At 41.0% G+C, this 18,314-nt stretch overlaps 1 protein-coding gene across 1 annotated transcript; it reads right to left on the minus strand.

The window, feature by feature from the left end:
* Window positions 1-2,169: 2,169 nt before the first annotated feature.
* Window positions 2,170-15,721, minus strand: LOC129855769 (synaptopodin-2-like). Its single transcript, XM_055923779.1, is given in 5 exon segments — window positions 2,170-5,432; window positions 5,643-5,657; window positions 5,659-5,691; window positions 8,751-10,951; window positions 14,980-15,721. Coding segments are annotated over 5 exon segments (3,522 nt in total). The 3' UTR covers window positions 2,170-4,901.
* Between the last annotated feature and the right edge of the window lie 2,593 nt (window positions 15,722-18,314).

Genomic DNA, 18,314 nt, shown 5'->3' on the forward strand with positions numbered 1-18,314 from the left:
TAAGGTCAGGGTGTGACAGTTTCAGCTTAGCTAAGGGCTTTCTGTGGTGGTGGGGCAACCAGCGGGAAATACGGAGCGTAGTGGTTGGTAATGTTCTCTAGTTGTGCCATGATTTGCTCAGTGTTTTGTCACTTGGGGACACTATGTCGCTGCAAAATCTACGGAGAGAGCTCGGAAACAAGACCCTTGGGTGCTGCCATATAGTTACATTAGAAATGCCCATCCAAGAAGGCTCAAGGTCATTGGCCACATATAAAATGGCGTTGGCCACATTATATCTACCGTAGCTTTGATTGGGCTGATCATGTCAACATCATACTTAAAAAATCTTAGCTATCAAGCTAGAGAAGCAGTCATCATCATGATCATCATGAATCAATCATGATCATCATGGTATCACATCGACAATCTACTGGCAAGTCCATTTCAATCCTTGTCATATGAAGACAAATTATAGATCAAATGTATCGGTGCTCATCAGCCATTGGACATAAACATTACACAACAATTTGGAAATCGCACATTCAACAATGATTGGTTTGGAAGGAATCAGTGGCTAACTGCAAGCGTGGCAAAGCAATCACTATTCTGCTATTCATTGAAATGTGTGTGTGGTCCAAGTCTGTGTTTAAGGGTCTCTTTTCCAATCTTAAAAGGATAAATATTCAACACCATGGGCCAGAAAAGGTTGAATACATTGGCCATGCTGTCAATCCAGCATAACTTCTGCCGCATTCAAAACAACTGGAAAGTCAGAACTGGGAAATCTTAGACTTCAGTGAGTTCAAGACAACTGGAAACTGGAAGAAAAAAAAGAGCTCCGACTGGGAAAATACGTTTTGAACAGTCATCCAACTCGGAATTCCAAGTTGGGAATTTGGGCCTCTTTCTAAAGCTCCGACCTGAAGATCACTGACATCATGATTCAACCTTGTTTTTTTTAGAGTTTCCGGTTGTCTTGAAAGCAACAGAAATCCAGAGAATGCCAAAATTTGCCCACCAGGACTGCCTCGCCACCTCCCTGTTCAAGAGATCACAGCACAACAAGGTGAGCCCAAAAATATATTGTATGCTGCTGCATAAATGGTGTAATATGCCAGGGAGATATGTATACTGTAGCTAAGAAAGTAATACTAGGTGTATGTTGTGTAGTAAGCTGTTAGTAGCCCATGTGCCTCATCATAACTATTTAGTCCCTTTCCCCCTCATAATTTAGCTTACTGTTCTGACTTGATGGTGCACATGTAGCCTATACTGTTTTAGAGAAATGTAATCATTGAATATTGTAAGAGTGTTCATTGTCTGCTTGTATGCCCCCTTTACGTATCCTACGGTTCTGACTTGTTGTACAGGGAGAATGCTGTAAGAATTCTGAATTCTTTCGCTGTACATTTCAAAAGTGCTGAACAAATACTTTATTGACTAAGTCCATCCTAGCTCGCTCATTGTCTTAATCGAAATGTCGGATTGCCTCTTATTCACTCATCATCTCCTTATGCCATAGTTTTAACATCTCAATTGTAAGTAGAAACCACATTTGTTTAAGCACGTCAGCCATATCAGCTATGTTTTTTAAAAAGTCAGTAAATGAGGCTGAACTGTTTCGCTGCCAGACAAGGCTCCGGTGATAGCCAGGTGTAGCAGTGGTAACGATTCACTCTAATGTGCTGAAAAGAAAGCTCTGCTGTTGGGACATCTTTATGTAGGCACTAACAGTTTGTGGGCACAGTTTGACATTGTTATAGTGCAATTAATGTATTGTTTAGTGTTGTGTTTTGTAGTGGCTTTGCTGGCATGCATCTAAAAAAAGTGGGAAGTTTTCCCCACCAAGATTTACATAATAAAATTGCCACTGCATAGATGAAGTTATTTATTACACTGTGTTGTAGCAATCAAGCAAACAACTTTGCAGGAATAATGTTATAGAAATAGCTGTAAGTTCATGGGGCTTCTAAGATAAGTGCTGTCAAGATACTAAATCATTTATCTTCACAGTGCTGCCAAGAAACAAGCTTACTGCCTTAAATTGTCTAACTACTTCTGAAGTGACTGGTTCTTCGGGATGATTTGTGTCAATACATTTTAATATTAAAACATTCAGAGTAAAAATTAAACTACACAAGTACACTGAACAAAAATATAAACGCAACATGTAAAGTGCTGGTCCCATGTTTCATAAGCTGAAATAAAAGATCCCAGAAACGTTCAATACGTACAAAAATCTAAAATGTTGTGCACTAATTTGTTTACATCCCCGTTAGTGAGCATTTTATCCTTCGTCAAGATAATTCAACCACTTCACAGGTGTGGCATATCAAAAAGCTGATTAAACAGCATGATCATTACACGTGCACCTTGTGCACATGTCATAGATGTCACAATGCCACAGATGTCTCAAGTTGAGGGATCGTGCAATTGGCATGCTGACTGCAGGAATGTCCACCAGAGCTTTTGCCAGAGAATTTAATGTTAATTTCTCTACCATAAGCAGCCTACAACGTCGTTTTAGGGAATTTGGCAGCACGTCCAACCAGTCTTACAACCACAGACCGTGTAACCACGCCAACCGAGGACGTCCACATCTTGCTTCTTCACTTGCAGGATTGTCAGTGGGGGACGGGGGGTGCTGAGGAGTATTTCCGGTTGTAATAAAAGCCTTTGTGGGGTAAAACTCATTCTGATTGGCTGGGCCTGGCTCCCCAGTGGGTCGACCTGGCCCCCAAGTTGGTGGGCATATGCCCTCCCAGGCCCTCCCATGGCTGCGCCCCTGCCCAGTCATGTGAAATCCATAGATTAGGGCATAATGCATTTATTTAAATTGACACATTTACTTTTATGAACTGTGACTCTGAAAAATCTTTGAAATTGTTGCATGTTGTGTTTATATTTTTGTTCACGATAGATTTAAATGGTTGGGGTGTCATGTGGCTCTCTTCACAACAAAAAAATGTTTGGCAATGAGATGAGTGAGATTCTTTTTTTTCTCATACTTAACATTTTAACTTTCTCTTTTCAACTTCCTTTCCACTGTGTAAAGTCTCCCACCAGTCGTCTCCCAATAGCTCAGTCTGTGATTATGTAACCGTCTCTTTTGTTACTAGTCCCTGGATGGACCTGTGGAGATGCTTTGTGACGGATGTCGGAGCAATAACCTGACATGTTAACAAAAACAAACACTGGCTGCAGTGGAGTGTAACTTTAGAGAAGTACTCTCTCTACTTTACTAACTCCACATTCCACTCCATTTATATACATGTATCTAATATATTACTATGTGTTTTATTGGTATTCAGCAATTGTTTGTTTCTCAACGAATTCAGCATACCACACATTTTGATTTGGTAAACAAACAATTTCCAAAGTGTAAAAAACATTTGACAAATCCTACATATCTTACATACATGTTAATGAAATAAAACATCAGAGGCACGGTGTACTCAACATTTTATTGGAAGAGTACAATATTTATCTTCAGTGCTGCAACAAATGAACAACACGATCAAGTGATAAAGGTTACATTATCTTCAACACATTCACAGTCCATATGAAAGTGTGGCACATTTCATTTCCCTTTCACGGAAGTGCCAAACCAATCACAGAAACTTCAACCTGTATTCAATGACGTGGTCTAGAATATAGTGTGTGCCTATGTTTTGCAAACTGACTGAATGACATGAACAAAAACATTGTTAATGTTCTATATTTCAGCAATAAAATCTGACATTTGATTTATTATTTTAAGAAATGTAAGACATTTGCACATTTCCTTAATTTTCATAGTAACAGAGGGATTGTCTGAAAGTGAACATGAATGTTGATTGTTTTCATCAGTATGTGCACTTGGTACTTACTATCTATCCTGCTCCACATGCTATCGCACATATTACACAAACCATCAAGGAACCCTAGCAGTACATTTGAAATCCTCTTTACTGTATTTCTATTTTAGATGTTACCGCTTACATCACATAGCAATACTCAATCCATTTTTCTATTTAGTTTTCATATTATGTGGAAAATAAAACAAGTTATAGGTTCAACACATCTAACTTTCTTTTCCCTTCCATCTGCCATTTTCTCACTCATCACCTTGCAAACCTCTTACTTTTATGCACATGCAAATAAATAATAGGCCTATCATGTATCCATTTATCAAAATTCATAAAACATGTTTAGAATTAAAACTTTTCAGGTACAGAACATTCAATGGAACATGCAGTACATACTATAGATGTGTGTGGATGCACTTCACTGATCAGAATTATAGTAGAGAACGAGAAACCACTTCTTTGCCCCCTGTGGCCACAGGACAAAATGCACAAACAATCCATGCTCAAACCAAAATACTGTACATGCACACACATAGAAAAACAAACTCTGATTTAAACCAAAGACCATTAACATCAGTACTTTTTTTTCAGAAATGAAAACCTTTAAAGCTAGACTCCATAATGGTGAAACAAAGTTACTAAAAACAACTAACACTCTTTTTCCCCCCTCTGACATCATTGCACGCATGATAGAACAGCAGAATATATACTGCAAATGTTTTTTTTTCACACTGGGAAACGCTCCTCACCTCAAAACAAAAACAATAACAATGGCGGTGGGGCAAACAGTGGCGCCGTTTCCCTGCAGAATCCATCTTCAAACTTGTAATTCACCTTAGCATGCTGCTGTAGACCATTATCAGCTATCTTGGTACATCAGTATTTCCTCATTGATTCCAAACATATGTCTTTAAAAAGAAACACTACCATGATCAAATTGTTAATAATTATAATATGCTAGTCCTATTGTTTACATCTGTACATGCAATTATATTTTCTACGTTTGTTCTTACAAGTGCACTGTTTATATTTTTGAATTCTAGCTGAGGATGTACAGATGGCTGTGCGAGATTACCTTCTCATAGCTGTGCGTGGCAAGGTAGCGTAGAGGGACTGACTCGGGTGGCCCGGGCCTCGACCCATAGCACTCACCGCTGACCACAGAGGCTGGGCCTGTCTGAAGGGAGGCCCATAGACAGGGGCAGAGGTCATGCTCATAGACCTAGTATGCATGGCTGGGGGTGGAGCATGATAGTAACCACCACTGACACTGGGGGCGGCGTCCAATGACACTTTGCGCTTCCATTCGTCCGGAGGTTCCGGAAGAGATCGTCGGTTGGCGGCGAAGTTGACGTTAGTGGCGATGGACTGAGGGACGTTCTGGAATCGGAAGGCGTCGTCCACCAGGCCCAGAGTGCTCCGGGAGGCAGCCTCCCAAGGGCTGGGGGGCTTGAGGGCAGCTTTCTCCTGCCAGGAGGTCTGCCTCCCGAGAGATGGATGGAACACAGGGGTGGTCACAGGGGACATAGATGACTGCGAGGGCATGTAGGACATGGAGCACATCCGTCTGGGTAGGGACAGAGAGTAGCTTCTGCCAAGTCCCTGGAAGAAAAGGACATTGTACTGGATTGATGTGATTCTGGTAATATTAAGCATACTGTACACACTGGGGCTCAGGGTCGAAATATAAAATACCAAATGTACTGTAATGCACATGTATTTATGAGGCATTAAATACGTGACATTGTAACCCTCTGTTCCCAACAAATAATTTGGGGTAGAATACACAGAAAAACAGTAGTTCTCCACAACCTGGTTTGGCCTGGATTACTTGAGCCGAGAAGGGGAGAAGATTCTCATCCTGTGCACTGGAGTAAGGTGATTCATTTTGCGGTCCAATAAAACACACACAGACACACACACACAGTGTCAGAGAGCATTGCCTCCCGTGAAAGGGCAGGCTATCCCCTTTCAAACTCTTCAAAATGGACACAGGCCAATTCTACTCAACTGTGTGTTTATCACCGTCCATTACATTTCCCCATGATTATTGCTATTTTTTCACAACATAGAAGTCATATCACTCTCTCATACAGTGTCATTGTTGCCTGGAGATTAACACCTATAAATAATCACAGTAGTGAACGGCCCTCAAACCTAATGATGCAACATTACTGCACATTTTGTTCAGTGTTCATGTTCCAAACATATCTGGGTGACGTAATGGGGTAGTTTCTCCCTAAAATAAATGAGTCCTCATGGCCAATTAAGACCAATGGCTGGGAAGAGAGTTAGTTTTCAGCACTTACCTTTGGCAGGGGTTGATCCTATCGGGTCTCTGCTTAGCAGACCTAACTTTTCGAAAGGGATAGCAGGTTTTAAAGATGGTGAGTCTGAGCTATATTTGGAAACGGATGAGCCCCTTGCTCATAGCAGGTCTCCATGCAAACTTTGGGTTTCAACAAAGACCTGTTTAGAGGACGTAACACATTGCCTTGTGGTTCATTGAAAACTTAAACCTACCAAAGCGTCTTATACAGGTGGAAAGGACTCAAATATAGTTTAATTTGCTGTAAAGTAGAAGATGTGATCTAACCTGCATGATGCACGGTGAGGCAATCATTGTTGTATCATTACTCTTTTTAACCAGATATTGCTTAAGGTACTAAGAATTGGCAACATTAATGAATACATAAGCAACATTAAAATAGAAGAGGTATTACAAATAAATAAAGAGTGTGGTACAATAATTAAAGCGTGATGCATTCATAAAAGAAAATGTTGCAAGAGTCCATGCAGTAGTAATGAAATATGAAAACATACACAGGGAAAGTTAAAGGGAGATATTTAATAGCAAGATTGTGCCGAGTACAAGAAGTGCAATATACAATGGAACACATAAAAGAGGAAAAATAAATGTAACAAAGGACAGAAAAGGTAAAGTCAGCAATCTGATTGGAAGTTAAAGAAGGATTATTTGTAACATATATATCAATTGCGTTTAACCTGAAAATAAATCATGTTTGATTAAGTGTTAAAATGAATATGTTGATAAAAACAACTAAGCGACTGGCCATAATTTACAATAAAATACAAAATTCCACATTGCCAACAACACAAAGATGTAGTGGGGGCTTTAAAAACACAATTAGCAAAAGCTTTGAGCTGTATCACACTATTAAATATAGTTTGGAATGAGACTGAAGGAATTGTAAGAGGTCTGCATCCAAATATAGTGCCTATTATTCTTATTATTCTTATTACTGTATATCTCTTCTAATCATAGTCATCATAAATGTATGAACAAACCCCCCGTTTTTTATGTTATGCACTCTCATTGCTATCATATTGCATACATTGCAAACATTATTTTGACTAGCAGCCAACCTACCCACACTGTTTTACATTTCCTATGGGTATGAACATTACTGTTCCAATAATGGTAATTTTGCATGTGGTCATGAGACCACTGGTGAATACAGGCTACCCTAAACATAAATTAATTTACAACAAAAAAAGGCGAGGCAAGGCACCATAGACAAACTAGAAATGTTTCCTCTTTTCAGCTGCACACACCACTGATCTCATTTTCCTGAAATTACTCAACATGATGTATCCCTAGTGGGACCAAAGCTTTTTTGTTGAATTCTGCCTCTTATGCCTAATGTGTATATCACTTTCCCCTGCTAGTATCTGTATCCTCGCGAATGATCTAGCGCTGCAGAAAACAATATAATAGCTACTTGACGGATTGACTTGCTAAAATGTGTATCAATAGCTAGCAAAATTAGCTAACTAGCTTCATTGGCAAACACTACTTTCATTGGTATTAGCAGAAGCTAACATTAGCTTCATTCACATCTTCATTAACAACACCTACAATAGTCTCTCATTCTCAACAGTTTTTCATTCAGCCCAGAAACACTCACATACAGCTACAGTAGCCTCTAATTTCATTGGTTTACAAGCTATAAAACAAACAGACAGCATTATCAAGTTGAAGTGGGGCGTTAACTCAAGCAAAGGAGGTAGATCGAGGAGGGGTGGCCAATTAATGATAACAACCATATGCAGTGATATCTATTGAAATATTCTGTCTGTATAAAATCACTGGTATAAGCCAGATAGTTGGTCTGGAAAATGACTTCAGTGAGACAGAGGCATTTGTTTTCTTATGTTAATTTCCTATAAATCTAAATGTTCTGCTATTTCTTTCAACATTTTGGTAAAGCTAGAGGACCAGAATGAAAATGCATTCAATGTTTTCCCTTGTTGACCTGTCATGCATATTGCACATTCTTTAAAGATTGAATTCATTGTTTAGTTTTGTTGTTCTAAGTTGTAATTTAAAATGTTTTGTGCTAGGTTTGCCTACTATGTATAGCAGAAAGTAAGAAGATATAGGGTGACATTTTGACACCGCAACAATGCAAAGATATTACCAAAAACAAGTCAATTATTTGAAATACTTGGCAGGACACATCTAATTTAAAGTTTAAAATAAATAAATGGTGCTTTAGAAATGGTAAGAAATAGTGTATAATCTCTGCATTTTCTGCAACATCAAAATGGGGCAGTAGGTTGGGATTAGTGTTGCAGAACAACATGCCTCCACTGTTTGGTTGCTACCGCTTGTTTTCTGGCAGAAAATGTAGGCCGAGGAGCCATTTGAATGGTACCTCTAGAGAGGACATCAGCGTCAAAGGGTATAGAAGACAAAGATGCTGAGTTGACACTGAGAGATAGCTGACAGGGAGTGCTTGTGGGTATTGGGCAGTGGGTGCTTGGAGCTTGGGGAGCTTTGTTGGCGCTATCATGCACAGCAGGTGAAGCATTATGCTTCCAATCCAGTTGCTTGCTAACTGGGAGTGGTTCACTTGACTGTGTAGGTTGACAGTCAAAAGGGTATAGGACACTCACCGATCTAGTAGACTTATCAGGAGCTATGGGTTTGCTTTGTTGGTTTGCTGGGGGAAGGTCATGGGCAGGGTAAGAGTAAGGAGAAATGGCAAAGGCAGGTCTAGGGCTGACAACAGGGGCAGGTTTAGCGCTCAAGGGTGGGTTTGACTCAGGGGTTGGGATGGTGGCCGTTTTGAGGCTAGGGCTAAGGCCTTCAGCCTCAGTGCCTACGTTATATCTAAAGAGTGATGAGTCCAGCTGATAGGACTGATGTTTCATGACATCTAGGGCATCCAGGTGCTTGGAGGGTTGTGGTTTTGTTTTTACACCGGTCTTTGGCTTGATTTTTGGACTTGTTGAAGAGGGCTGTTTAGCTGCTGCAGGAGGGTAGAAAGGAGCATGAAGGGGATTGTATGATAAAGGAGGTGGGGCTCGGATGTTGGATGAGTATCTCCAAGCACCTGGAAGGGAGGCGGTGGGGGAAGGACACTTTGCTTTGTTGGCCTGAACTGTTTCGGCATCCACCACAAACTTCTCCATACGGGTCTGCCTCTTGGCAAAGAGTTCGGCACCTCTTCCCCTCAGAGTTGGACCATTTATGGCTGGACTAACATGGCCTTCAGAGATGTGACCCATTGAAGAAGTAGGTGGTGCCTTGGCTGCGTGGCTGTAAGAGCTCCCTCGTTGGGGTGGGCAAGATGCCACCGAAGGATTTGGGGACTTATTCTTTGAGACTGTGGGTTGGCGAGGTGCCGTGTGAGTTGGGTTCGGGGCCTGAATACTCACTGGGGACCGCGGTGGCTGTGGACTCCAGCTATTCATGGTTGGATGAAGTTGAGAGGGTGATGTTGAGTTGGCTGGTGCCCCGGTGTTCATGGGTTGCTGTGGTCGTGACTGAGTTTGGGGTGGTTCCCGGGGGTTCGCCGTTTGCTGACGCGAAAGCCAGTCTTGTTGTTTGAAGTATTGCTGAGGAGGAGACCCCACTGGACTTGGGAAAGATGCCGGGATTGGACTCCTTGCCAGGTGAAGTAGCACATTCGAGGGACTCTCCTTCAACCATGGTGGACAGACTGGGTTGATGCTAGGCTTTGGGGCAACAGGTGGGGGATTCTTGTGCTTGACTGTTCGGGGTTGCATAAAGTTGCATGCCTCAGCACCAAGACTAAAGTAGTCTTCCTCTTCGCCTGACTCAATATATGATCTTCTTTCCCCTCTGTTTTGAATATATGCGTTGGAGGGTTGATCAGAGGCCGCTCTATTAGCACCTCTTCTTTTTGAGTCTGGTAGGTTGCCAGACTTGATTGCTGGTATAGATATGCGTTCGTCACGCGAAGCTATGAAGTCCCCAGTTGGGGACCAGACCTGTGGAACTGTGTGTATAGGGACTGATACCTTGAATTTGAGTTCATGATGCTTCACTGGGCTAGTGACACCACTCAGAGGAGAAAATGGGATAGGCACTCTGTTTTGGGATCCCAAGAAGGGCTTAGCTGTTCTGTTGGGCACAAGAGGCTTTGGTATGGCACTAGCTAGGAGGTTGGGCATACTGTTCATCATGTGAGCATATTGTTGCATCTCCTGTTGGTTTTCTTTGTACTGCAGATGTTGATTGCCATGAGCATCCATGTAGATCTGATCAGCATGCCTTTCACTGTATTGAATTTGATTGGATTGCACATAAGTTTCATCCGTCTTGTAAGACTTGTACATTTCTGTGTTTTCAAGCTCTACAATACCTTCGACGGGTAAGCATTTGCGCCTCATTTCCTCATGCTCTAAGGCAATCTCATCCATCCTCTGGCGGCGCTGCACAAACATTGCCACGCCCTTGCCTTTTGTCTCTGGCAGTTGCTCCATCTCTTCCAGGTGGTGAAATATGTTGGCTATTCCAAGGTTCTCCCAGTTTAAATTGACGTCTCGGTCTCGTACATTCACTGAGTAGTCTTCATCAAGTTCTGAATAATCATTAGTGGCCAAAGTAAACCTGACCGTTTTGCTGTATTCACTTTCTACGTCTTTGTCGCTTTTGTCGTCAAACTGGTGCTGACCTGTCCCGTAGCTGACAAGTGTATACTTCTTAACCCTTTGCCGACGCTTCTTGAACATCAACACCCCTCTGTTTCTGGGATTTGGTGCATCGGTCAACAGCAAAGCAATGCGTTTACATTTAGACTTGGCTTCCTTCACCTGCCTGTCTGACTGGCTCTCGCTCTGTCTGGGCCCTGTGAGGGAGAGATGAGGAGAGAGGACAGAGTTAAAAAGAGAGTGTAATTACATAAATTATCATTGTTTGCTACCTCAGAATGATGCATATGTAATGTGAGGAGGTATCACATAAAAGTAGCCCACATACAGTACATTACAAGAGAACTGTCTTCCCATTTCAAATGATCTGTGTCTTGAGAATGCCATCAACCGATTCGATTAGGGTGTAGCTTTCTCAATTGCCATTTAAGTTAAAGTGCATTCGGAAAGTATTCAGAGCCCTTCAATTTTTCCACATTTTGTTACGTAACAGCCTTATTCTAAAAGGGAATACATCGTTTTTTCCCCCCTCATCAATTTACACACAGTACCCCATAATGACAAAGCAAAAACAGGTTTTTAGCATATTTTGTAAATGTATAAAAAAACAAACTGAAATATCACATTTACATAAGTATTCAGACCATTTACGCAACACTTTGTTGAAGCATCTTTGGCAGCCTCAAGTCTTCTTGGGTATGACGCTACAAGCTTGGCATACCTGTATTTGGAGAGTTTCTCCATTTCTTCTCTGCAGATCCTCTCAAGCTCTTTCAGGCGGGAGGCGGAGCGTCGTGGCACATCTTTTATCAGGTCTCTCCAGAGATGTTGGGTTCAAGTCCGTGCTCTGGCTGGGCCACACAAGAACATTCAGAGACTTGCCCCGAAGCTACTCCTGCGTTGTTTTGGTTGTGTGCTTAGGGTCATTGTCCTGTTGGAAGGGGAACCTTCGCCCCAGTCTGAGGCCTTGAGCGCCCTGGAGTTTTCATCAAGGATCTCTCTGTACTTGGCTCTGTTCATCTTTCCCTCGATCCTCACTAGTCTCCCAGTCCCTGCCGCTGAAAACCATCCCCACAGTATGATGCTGCCACCACCATGCTTCACCGTAGGGATGGTATTGGCCAGGTGATGAGCGGTGCCTGGTTTTCTCCAGATGTGACGCTTGGCCAAGAGTTCAATCTTGAATCTTGTTTCTCATGGTCTGAGAGTCCTTTAGGTGCCTTTTGGCAAACTTCAAGCAGGCTATCATGTGCCTTTTGTTTAGGAGTGGCTTTGGAAAGGCCTGATTGGTGATGTGCTGCAGAGATGGTGGACCTTCAGGAAGGTTCTCCCATCTCCACACAGGAGCTCTGTCAGAGTGACCATCGGGTTCTTAGTCACCTGCCTGACCAAGGCCCTTCTCAGTTTGGCTGGGCAGCCAGCTCTAGGAAGAGTCTTGGTGGTTACAAACTTTTTCCACTTAAGAATGATGGAGCTCACTGTTTTCTTGGGGACCTTCAATGCTGCAGACATTTTTTGATACCCTTCCCCCGATCCATTCCTCCAACACAATCCTGTCCCGGAGATCTACAGACAGTTCCTTCGAACTCATGGCTTGGTTTTTGCTCTGACATGCATTGTCAACTGTGGGACCTTACGTAGACAGGTGTGTGCCTTTCCAAATTATGTCCAATCAATTAGATTTACCACAGGTGGACTCCAATCAAGTTGTAGAAACATCTCAAGGATGATCAATGGAAATAGCAAACGGCCTGAATACTTATGTAAATAAGTTATTTCTGTTTTTTTTTATACATTTGCAAAACTTATGGGGTATTGTGTGAAGATTGATGAGGAAAAACATGAATTTAATAAGTTTTAGAATAAGGCTTTAAGTTAACAAAGTGAAGGGGTCTGAATACTTTCCGAATGCATTGTACATGGGGATAGCTGTAGAATATAACAGATATTGAATAGAAATATCTGATTAATACTATACAATGTCAAATGGTTAATCTTTTGACATTGTTCAACTTAGTTGCTTGTGACTTATTGATCTCAGCACCTATGGTAAATTTAGCCTTTCTTAGTCTTGAATATAATTGAATTAGTATGGTTCACATCTAATCCTTTGCCCTTACCTGCAAAACCGTTAGTGTTTACGAATGTACAGTGCTAATATCATGACCTGATTCCTGAGGAAAGGAATTGATCACGTACAGTACCTTAGTTTACTACATTATAAATAGAAGTCTTGGAGACAGACAATTTTGGAAACAGCAAGCTCTATTATTTCATTATGTATTACCAATCATTCGAACATTAACGGCCAATATTTTAGAATAACCTTTCTCTTCATAATATTTAGACATCTCCAAAATAAAGGACAAAATAGAGAGCTAGAAATTTGAAATTTGAATTCCAGACCTATTTATTATCTTGTCCCGATGACTCCTGACAAATGTCTTTCCTGCCATATTGTATTATAGCAAACACTTCACCTTACTTGAAGCTTCCACCCTAAGGTCTACGGAACACTGTCATCTATTGACATGATGGATGTCATAAACTGACTGCACAGTTTTAGCAAAACCCATTATAGTTGCCTAGCCAATTACATGTAGCTTATATAAAGACTCTGTGCAGTCGAATAATACTTTTAAATAGTTATATTATAAGTAGCAAACGAATACAAATAATAGAAATATGATACTTTTTAAGTTAGATTTTAGTCAGTTGACATTTTGAATTTATTTAATTTTATCCTAGAGCTATAAAGTTTTTATAGTGCTCAAAAGAGGATGATAATATATGTATTTTTGCTGACAAATACATCCAATTTGCATACATTAGACAACAGGTCAATATTACAACTTTCATCTTTACATAAAAATAATACGTTAACTACTATACTCCTACATTGTTGCCAAATTAACACTTTAAACCTTAAAAGGGATGTTCAGTATTATACTATACAGAAGCAACAAATCTATGGAAGTAATGCAGTGCCTTTTTAAATGTTCATGGCCAAAATCAACTTAAATCAACTCAGATATTTGGTTTAAAGTTACTTAAAGGTGATCCAGCTTTTTTTAAAGGCACCACATGCCACCATCACTCCCATTGTTTTTAGCTAGCGGTGGCTAAATTTAGCTGAAGTTGAAAGAAAACCATCTAAAATTACATTTTAAAATACTTAACTTCTCCTTAAACACTTCAAATAAGTTATTGTCAATCTGATTTATCCATGTTTTTCTGTTATTGTCCATCTGCCAGTGTTGTAGACTGAATGAACGCAAATTATTCATTGCATTTGATATAATTGATATAAACAAAAAAAAGAATAACAATGTATAAACACATAATGACACTTCGTGTTAATTTAAAATAATATTTATCGAAACATCTGTGGCCCCATTTAAAACGCCACATTTAATTAAAAAAATTAAACAGACCACTTAATACATATATTGTTTGCATGGTGTTTGCAACAAAGTTTTTTGCCATGTGCATAGAGCAAGCAGACAGCAAATCCAAAGAGGGTAAACATTCAGCAACGTTGGACTGCTACTTTTAATGTGCTTTCAGTATCACCTGGACCTGCCGACTCTGCAACTGTGTACTTTTATTTTTAGGTCCACATTGCAAGATGCAATAAAAGCACTAGTGTCATTTCAGAGCTAACTTAGGGGGGTCTATGAGTCAAGAAAAGTGAGGAGCTAACTTTCCATTACACAGTCAAACGGTTTGAAAGGGGATCGGGTGTCAAGCCAGGATGACACATGTTGGTGTCCGTCAAATTAACATCTGCCAGCCTCATCAGAGGCATGGTCGTATTTTATTCTTATCCACTCAGACTATTAAATGCACAGGAGAGTCAGCCTATATGCCCAGTTCAAATAAAACACACATGCCAGCAGTCATGCCCTTTAGTCCAAATTCAAAAATTGCATCATTATCTATTTTGCTTTATAAACATCACTGTACTTTGTAGCAGCAATAACAGCAGTTCATTTACATTATAAATAACATGATTTAAGTGACAACAAGCCAGTTACATTTTGAGATGCCTTTTCTTTTCAAATTATTGCATTAAAATAACATTTCGAACATTGTTTTATTTCATTATAAGCCGAATGCGACACAGAAAGTTACCACATAGTTTTGAGTTGCACAGACTTACATTGGTACACGATCTACAGTAAATGAATGGGGGGGTGGGGGGAGGAGGAGGGTGGGTACTTACGTGCGCGCCTCACCCTGTGTCTGCTGGGACTGGGGAGATCTTTCTCAGACGCAGAGTCCCACTGCTCTGCCTGCTCAGCACCCTGCGCTGAAATTCCAAAGGATAGATAAGCAGGAGGTGCTTCGCTGTGCCCTCCTTCCTCCAGAGACTCAACATTCCCATTCCCCCTGGCCTCCGTCCCAGAGCCCAGCCTCCTGCCGCCCCCCCTGGGTTGCCCATGGGTCAGAGTTAGGGTCATCTCACTCTGGCCAACGGAGGAAGAGGAGGTGGACCGTTGCCTTGATATTTGACACAAGTTGGGGTTCGGGGTGGGGGCTTGTGGGGACTTTGGGGGAGTCGGTGAAGGGGTGCTTGGGTAGGATTCGGCATCGGAGCCCACGGATTCCCCAGGGTAGACGCTACCTGGCCCCTGTGATAAGGTGTCTATCTCCTGGCTTCTGCTGGGGCTCAGTCCCCTGACCAGGCTACGTTCTTCCGGGCTGTAGTTCGATGGTGGTCTCTGATGTTCCACCATGGCTTTCTTGTTGTATGGTTCAGGGGACTCCACAGTATGGGGGGACTCAGCCTGTCTAATGTGGGTGTGCTGCGGATCTATGGGGAGCTCTGTATCACTCTTCCTTTCTTCATAGTAGGATCCATCCCGGGACTCTGAGATGTAAAGGTCGTCAGAGGAGTGGCCGTACTCAGAGACTGACCAAGCGTCCATGACAGTGCTCTCCTGGTCCTCTGTTTCTGGCTCCATGTCTAGTATGTTACAGACACAGACAGGGTCCTGGATGTGACAAATGCAACATTTAGAACAAGACAGGAGACAAGAGAGCATGATAAATAAGAAGACAGGGACCTTCCACTAAGAAATTGATCACGTATACAGTATTAAGTGTTCATTATCAATGACAACAATATCACCTTGCAGCTGTAAACACACAGCAGCAAAGCAATGTGATACGATTTGAACACGCACACAGACACATGCACACATCCGCATGCATCAACGTACATGAGCATGCATGCACGTACATACAAACACGCACATAACACACACACGCCACCATCATTGTCAATTCTGATGAGAGAGCAGTGCCTGTATTTCTTCAACTATCTCAAGCAGTCAAGTTAATATTTGATGTTTCAATTAAATTTGCTAATGACACCAAATCACAGCAACTACAGTTCTAACTTGTGCAGCTGGTTTAGCCACATATTTCACAAGGAATTGAGTTTGCAATCTACTGCAAACTCACTGTGTGATACTGTGTGATCAATGCATTCTTTATTCCTAATAGGAGGCGCAGTGGCTTGCGTCAGCAATTTCTTCAGCACTGCCACCACTCTAAATGGAATGGTATGCAATATCACACTGGAAACAGCATTCACATCCAAGGCTGTTTTCCAAGCTATGATTTATACAAAGAGAGTTTTTTTCCACTCCTCTATACAAACATATCCCTTGGCTGAGCGGATTTGGAGTGCTGGCATTTCCATTTAAGAACTAAATCCTAGATGTGTTTTATTAAATGTTGCCAAAAAGAACTCTCAAAGTTAACTAGCAACAAAGCCACTGCAACTTAATTACAGTTAAGGGTAGCACTTTATATGATAGTACTGTTGCTAAGGAAGCTCTTTCTTTTTTATGTTTTATTATTGTTTTATCATCTTTCATGTTGTGGCACAGTAAAAGTGTAATATGTAAGAAATGCATGCGCAAATAACACTTCTAATTTTCCCATAACCGGAAAAAAAAAAAAAATCCCTAACAGCTGTACTACAAACTCCCCCAAAACATCCCCTACATATTAGAAACTACTCAAAACAGTTACTGCAAACATCTTCAATACCAGAAACGACCACAAAATACTAGAAACTAAAGCAAACCGACACCCTAGACTACCTCAAACATCCCAAAAATACCAGATTACCCCAAACAGCTACTCCAAGCTGAGTTTTTTTTTTTTTGCATAGTTTTGTGGAAGCTGTTTTGGGTAGTTTCTTGTATGGGGTTGTTTGTAGTTATCTGTGGTAATATGGGGTAAATAGTAGGACCTGTGTTTCAGTAAATCTTGAATGATGTGATTCTTACAGGAGGGAGGGAATTTGATTTGATTGGTTGAGAGAACATGTGAATTGAGTTGTGAGTTGAGTTACCCTGTGAGGAGGCAAGGTAGAGCACACATTGCTATCAGTGGTGTAAAGTACTCAAGTAAAAACACTTTAAAGTACTACTTAAGTAATTTTTGGGGGTATCTGTACTTTACTATTTATATTTTTGACAACTTTTACTTTTACTTCACCACATTCCTATTGAAAATAATGTACTTTCTACTCTATACAAATCTCTGACACCCAATAATACTCGTTACATTTTGAATGCTTAGCAGGACAGGAAAATAATATTACCGAAGGAGATGGCCGACGATTTTACGATCCCGTAACCAATTGTGTTATTGTGTATGTTTTTTAACGTTATTTGTAATTTATTTTGTACATAATGTTTCTGCCACCGTGTCTTATGACCGAAAATAGCTTCTTGATATCAGGGCAGCGAATACTCACCCCGTACTGGAGGAATTCTTCTTCTTCAACGAGTTGGACGGGAAGGATTTACTCCAGACACCCAACAAGGCCCTTATCCCCGTCATTTTCAGAAGGAAAAGACAGAGATACAGTTGAAGTCAGAAGTTTACATACACCTTAGCCAAATACATTTAAACTCAGTTTTTCACAATTTCTGACATTTAATCCTAGTATAAATCCCCTGTTTTAGGTCAGTTAGGATCACCACTTTATTTTAAGAATGAAATGAAATGTCAGAATAATATTAGAGAGAATTACTTATTTCAGCTTTTATGTCTTTCATCACATTCCCAGTGGGTCAGAAGTTTACATACACTCAATTAGTATTTGGTAGCATTGGCTTAAAATTGTTTAACATTGGTTAAACGTTTCGGGTAGCCTTCCACAAGCTTCCCACAATAAGTTGGGTGAATTTTGGCCCATTCCTCCTGACAGAGCTGGTGTACTTGAGTCAGGTTTGTAGGCCTCCTTGCTCGCACAAGCTTTTTCAGTTCTGCCCACAAATTTTCTATAGGAATGAGGTCAGGGCTTTGTGATGGCCACTCCAATACCTTGACTTTGTTGTCCTTAAGCCATTTTGCCACAACTTTGGAAGTATGCTTGGGGTCATTGTCCATTTGGAAGACCCATTTGCGACCAAGCTTTAACTTCCTGACTGATGTATTGAGATGTTGCTTCAATATATCCACATAATTTTCCTGCCTCATGATGCCATCGATTTTGTGAAGTGCACCAGTCCCTCCTGCAGCAAAGCACCCCCA

Source organism: Salvelinus fontinalis, chromosome 5, assembly GCF_029448725.1.
Source record: "Salvelinus fontinalis isolate EN_2023a chromosome 5, ASM2944872v1, whole genome shotgun sequence".
Taxonomy (NCBI): Eukaryota; Metazoa; Chordata; class Actinopteri; order Salmoniformes; family Salmonidae; genus Salvelinus; species Salvelinus fontinalis.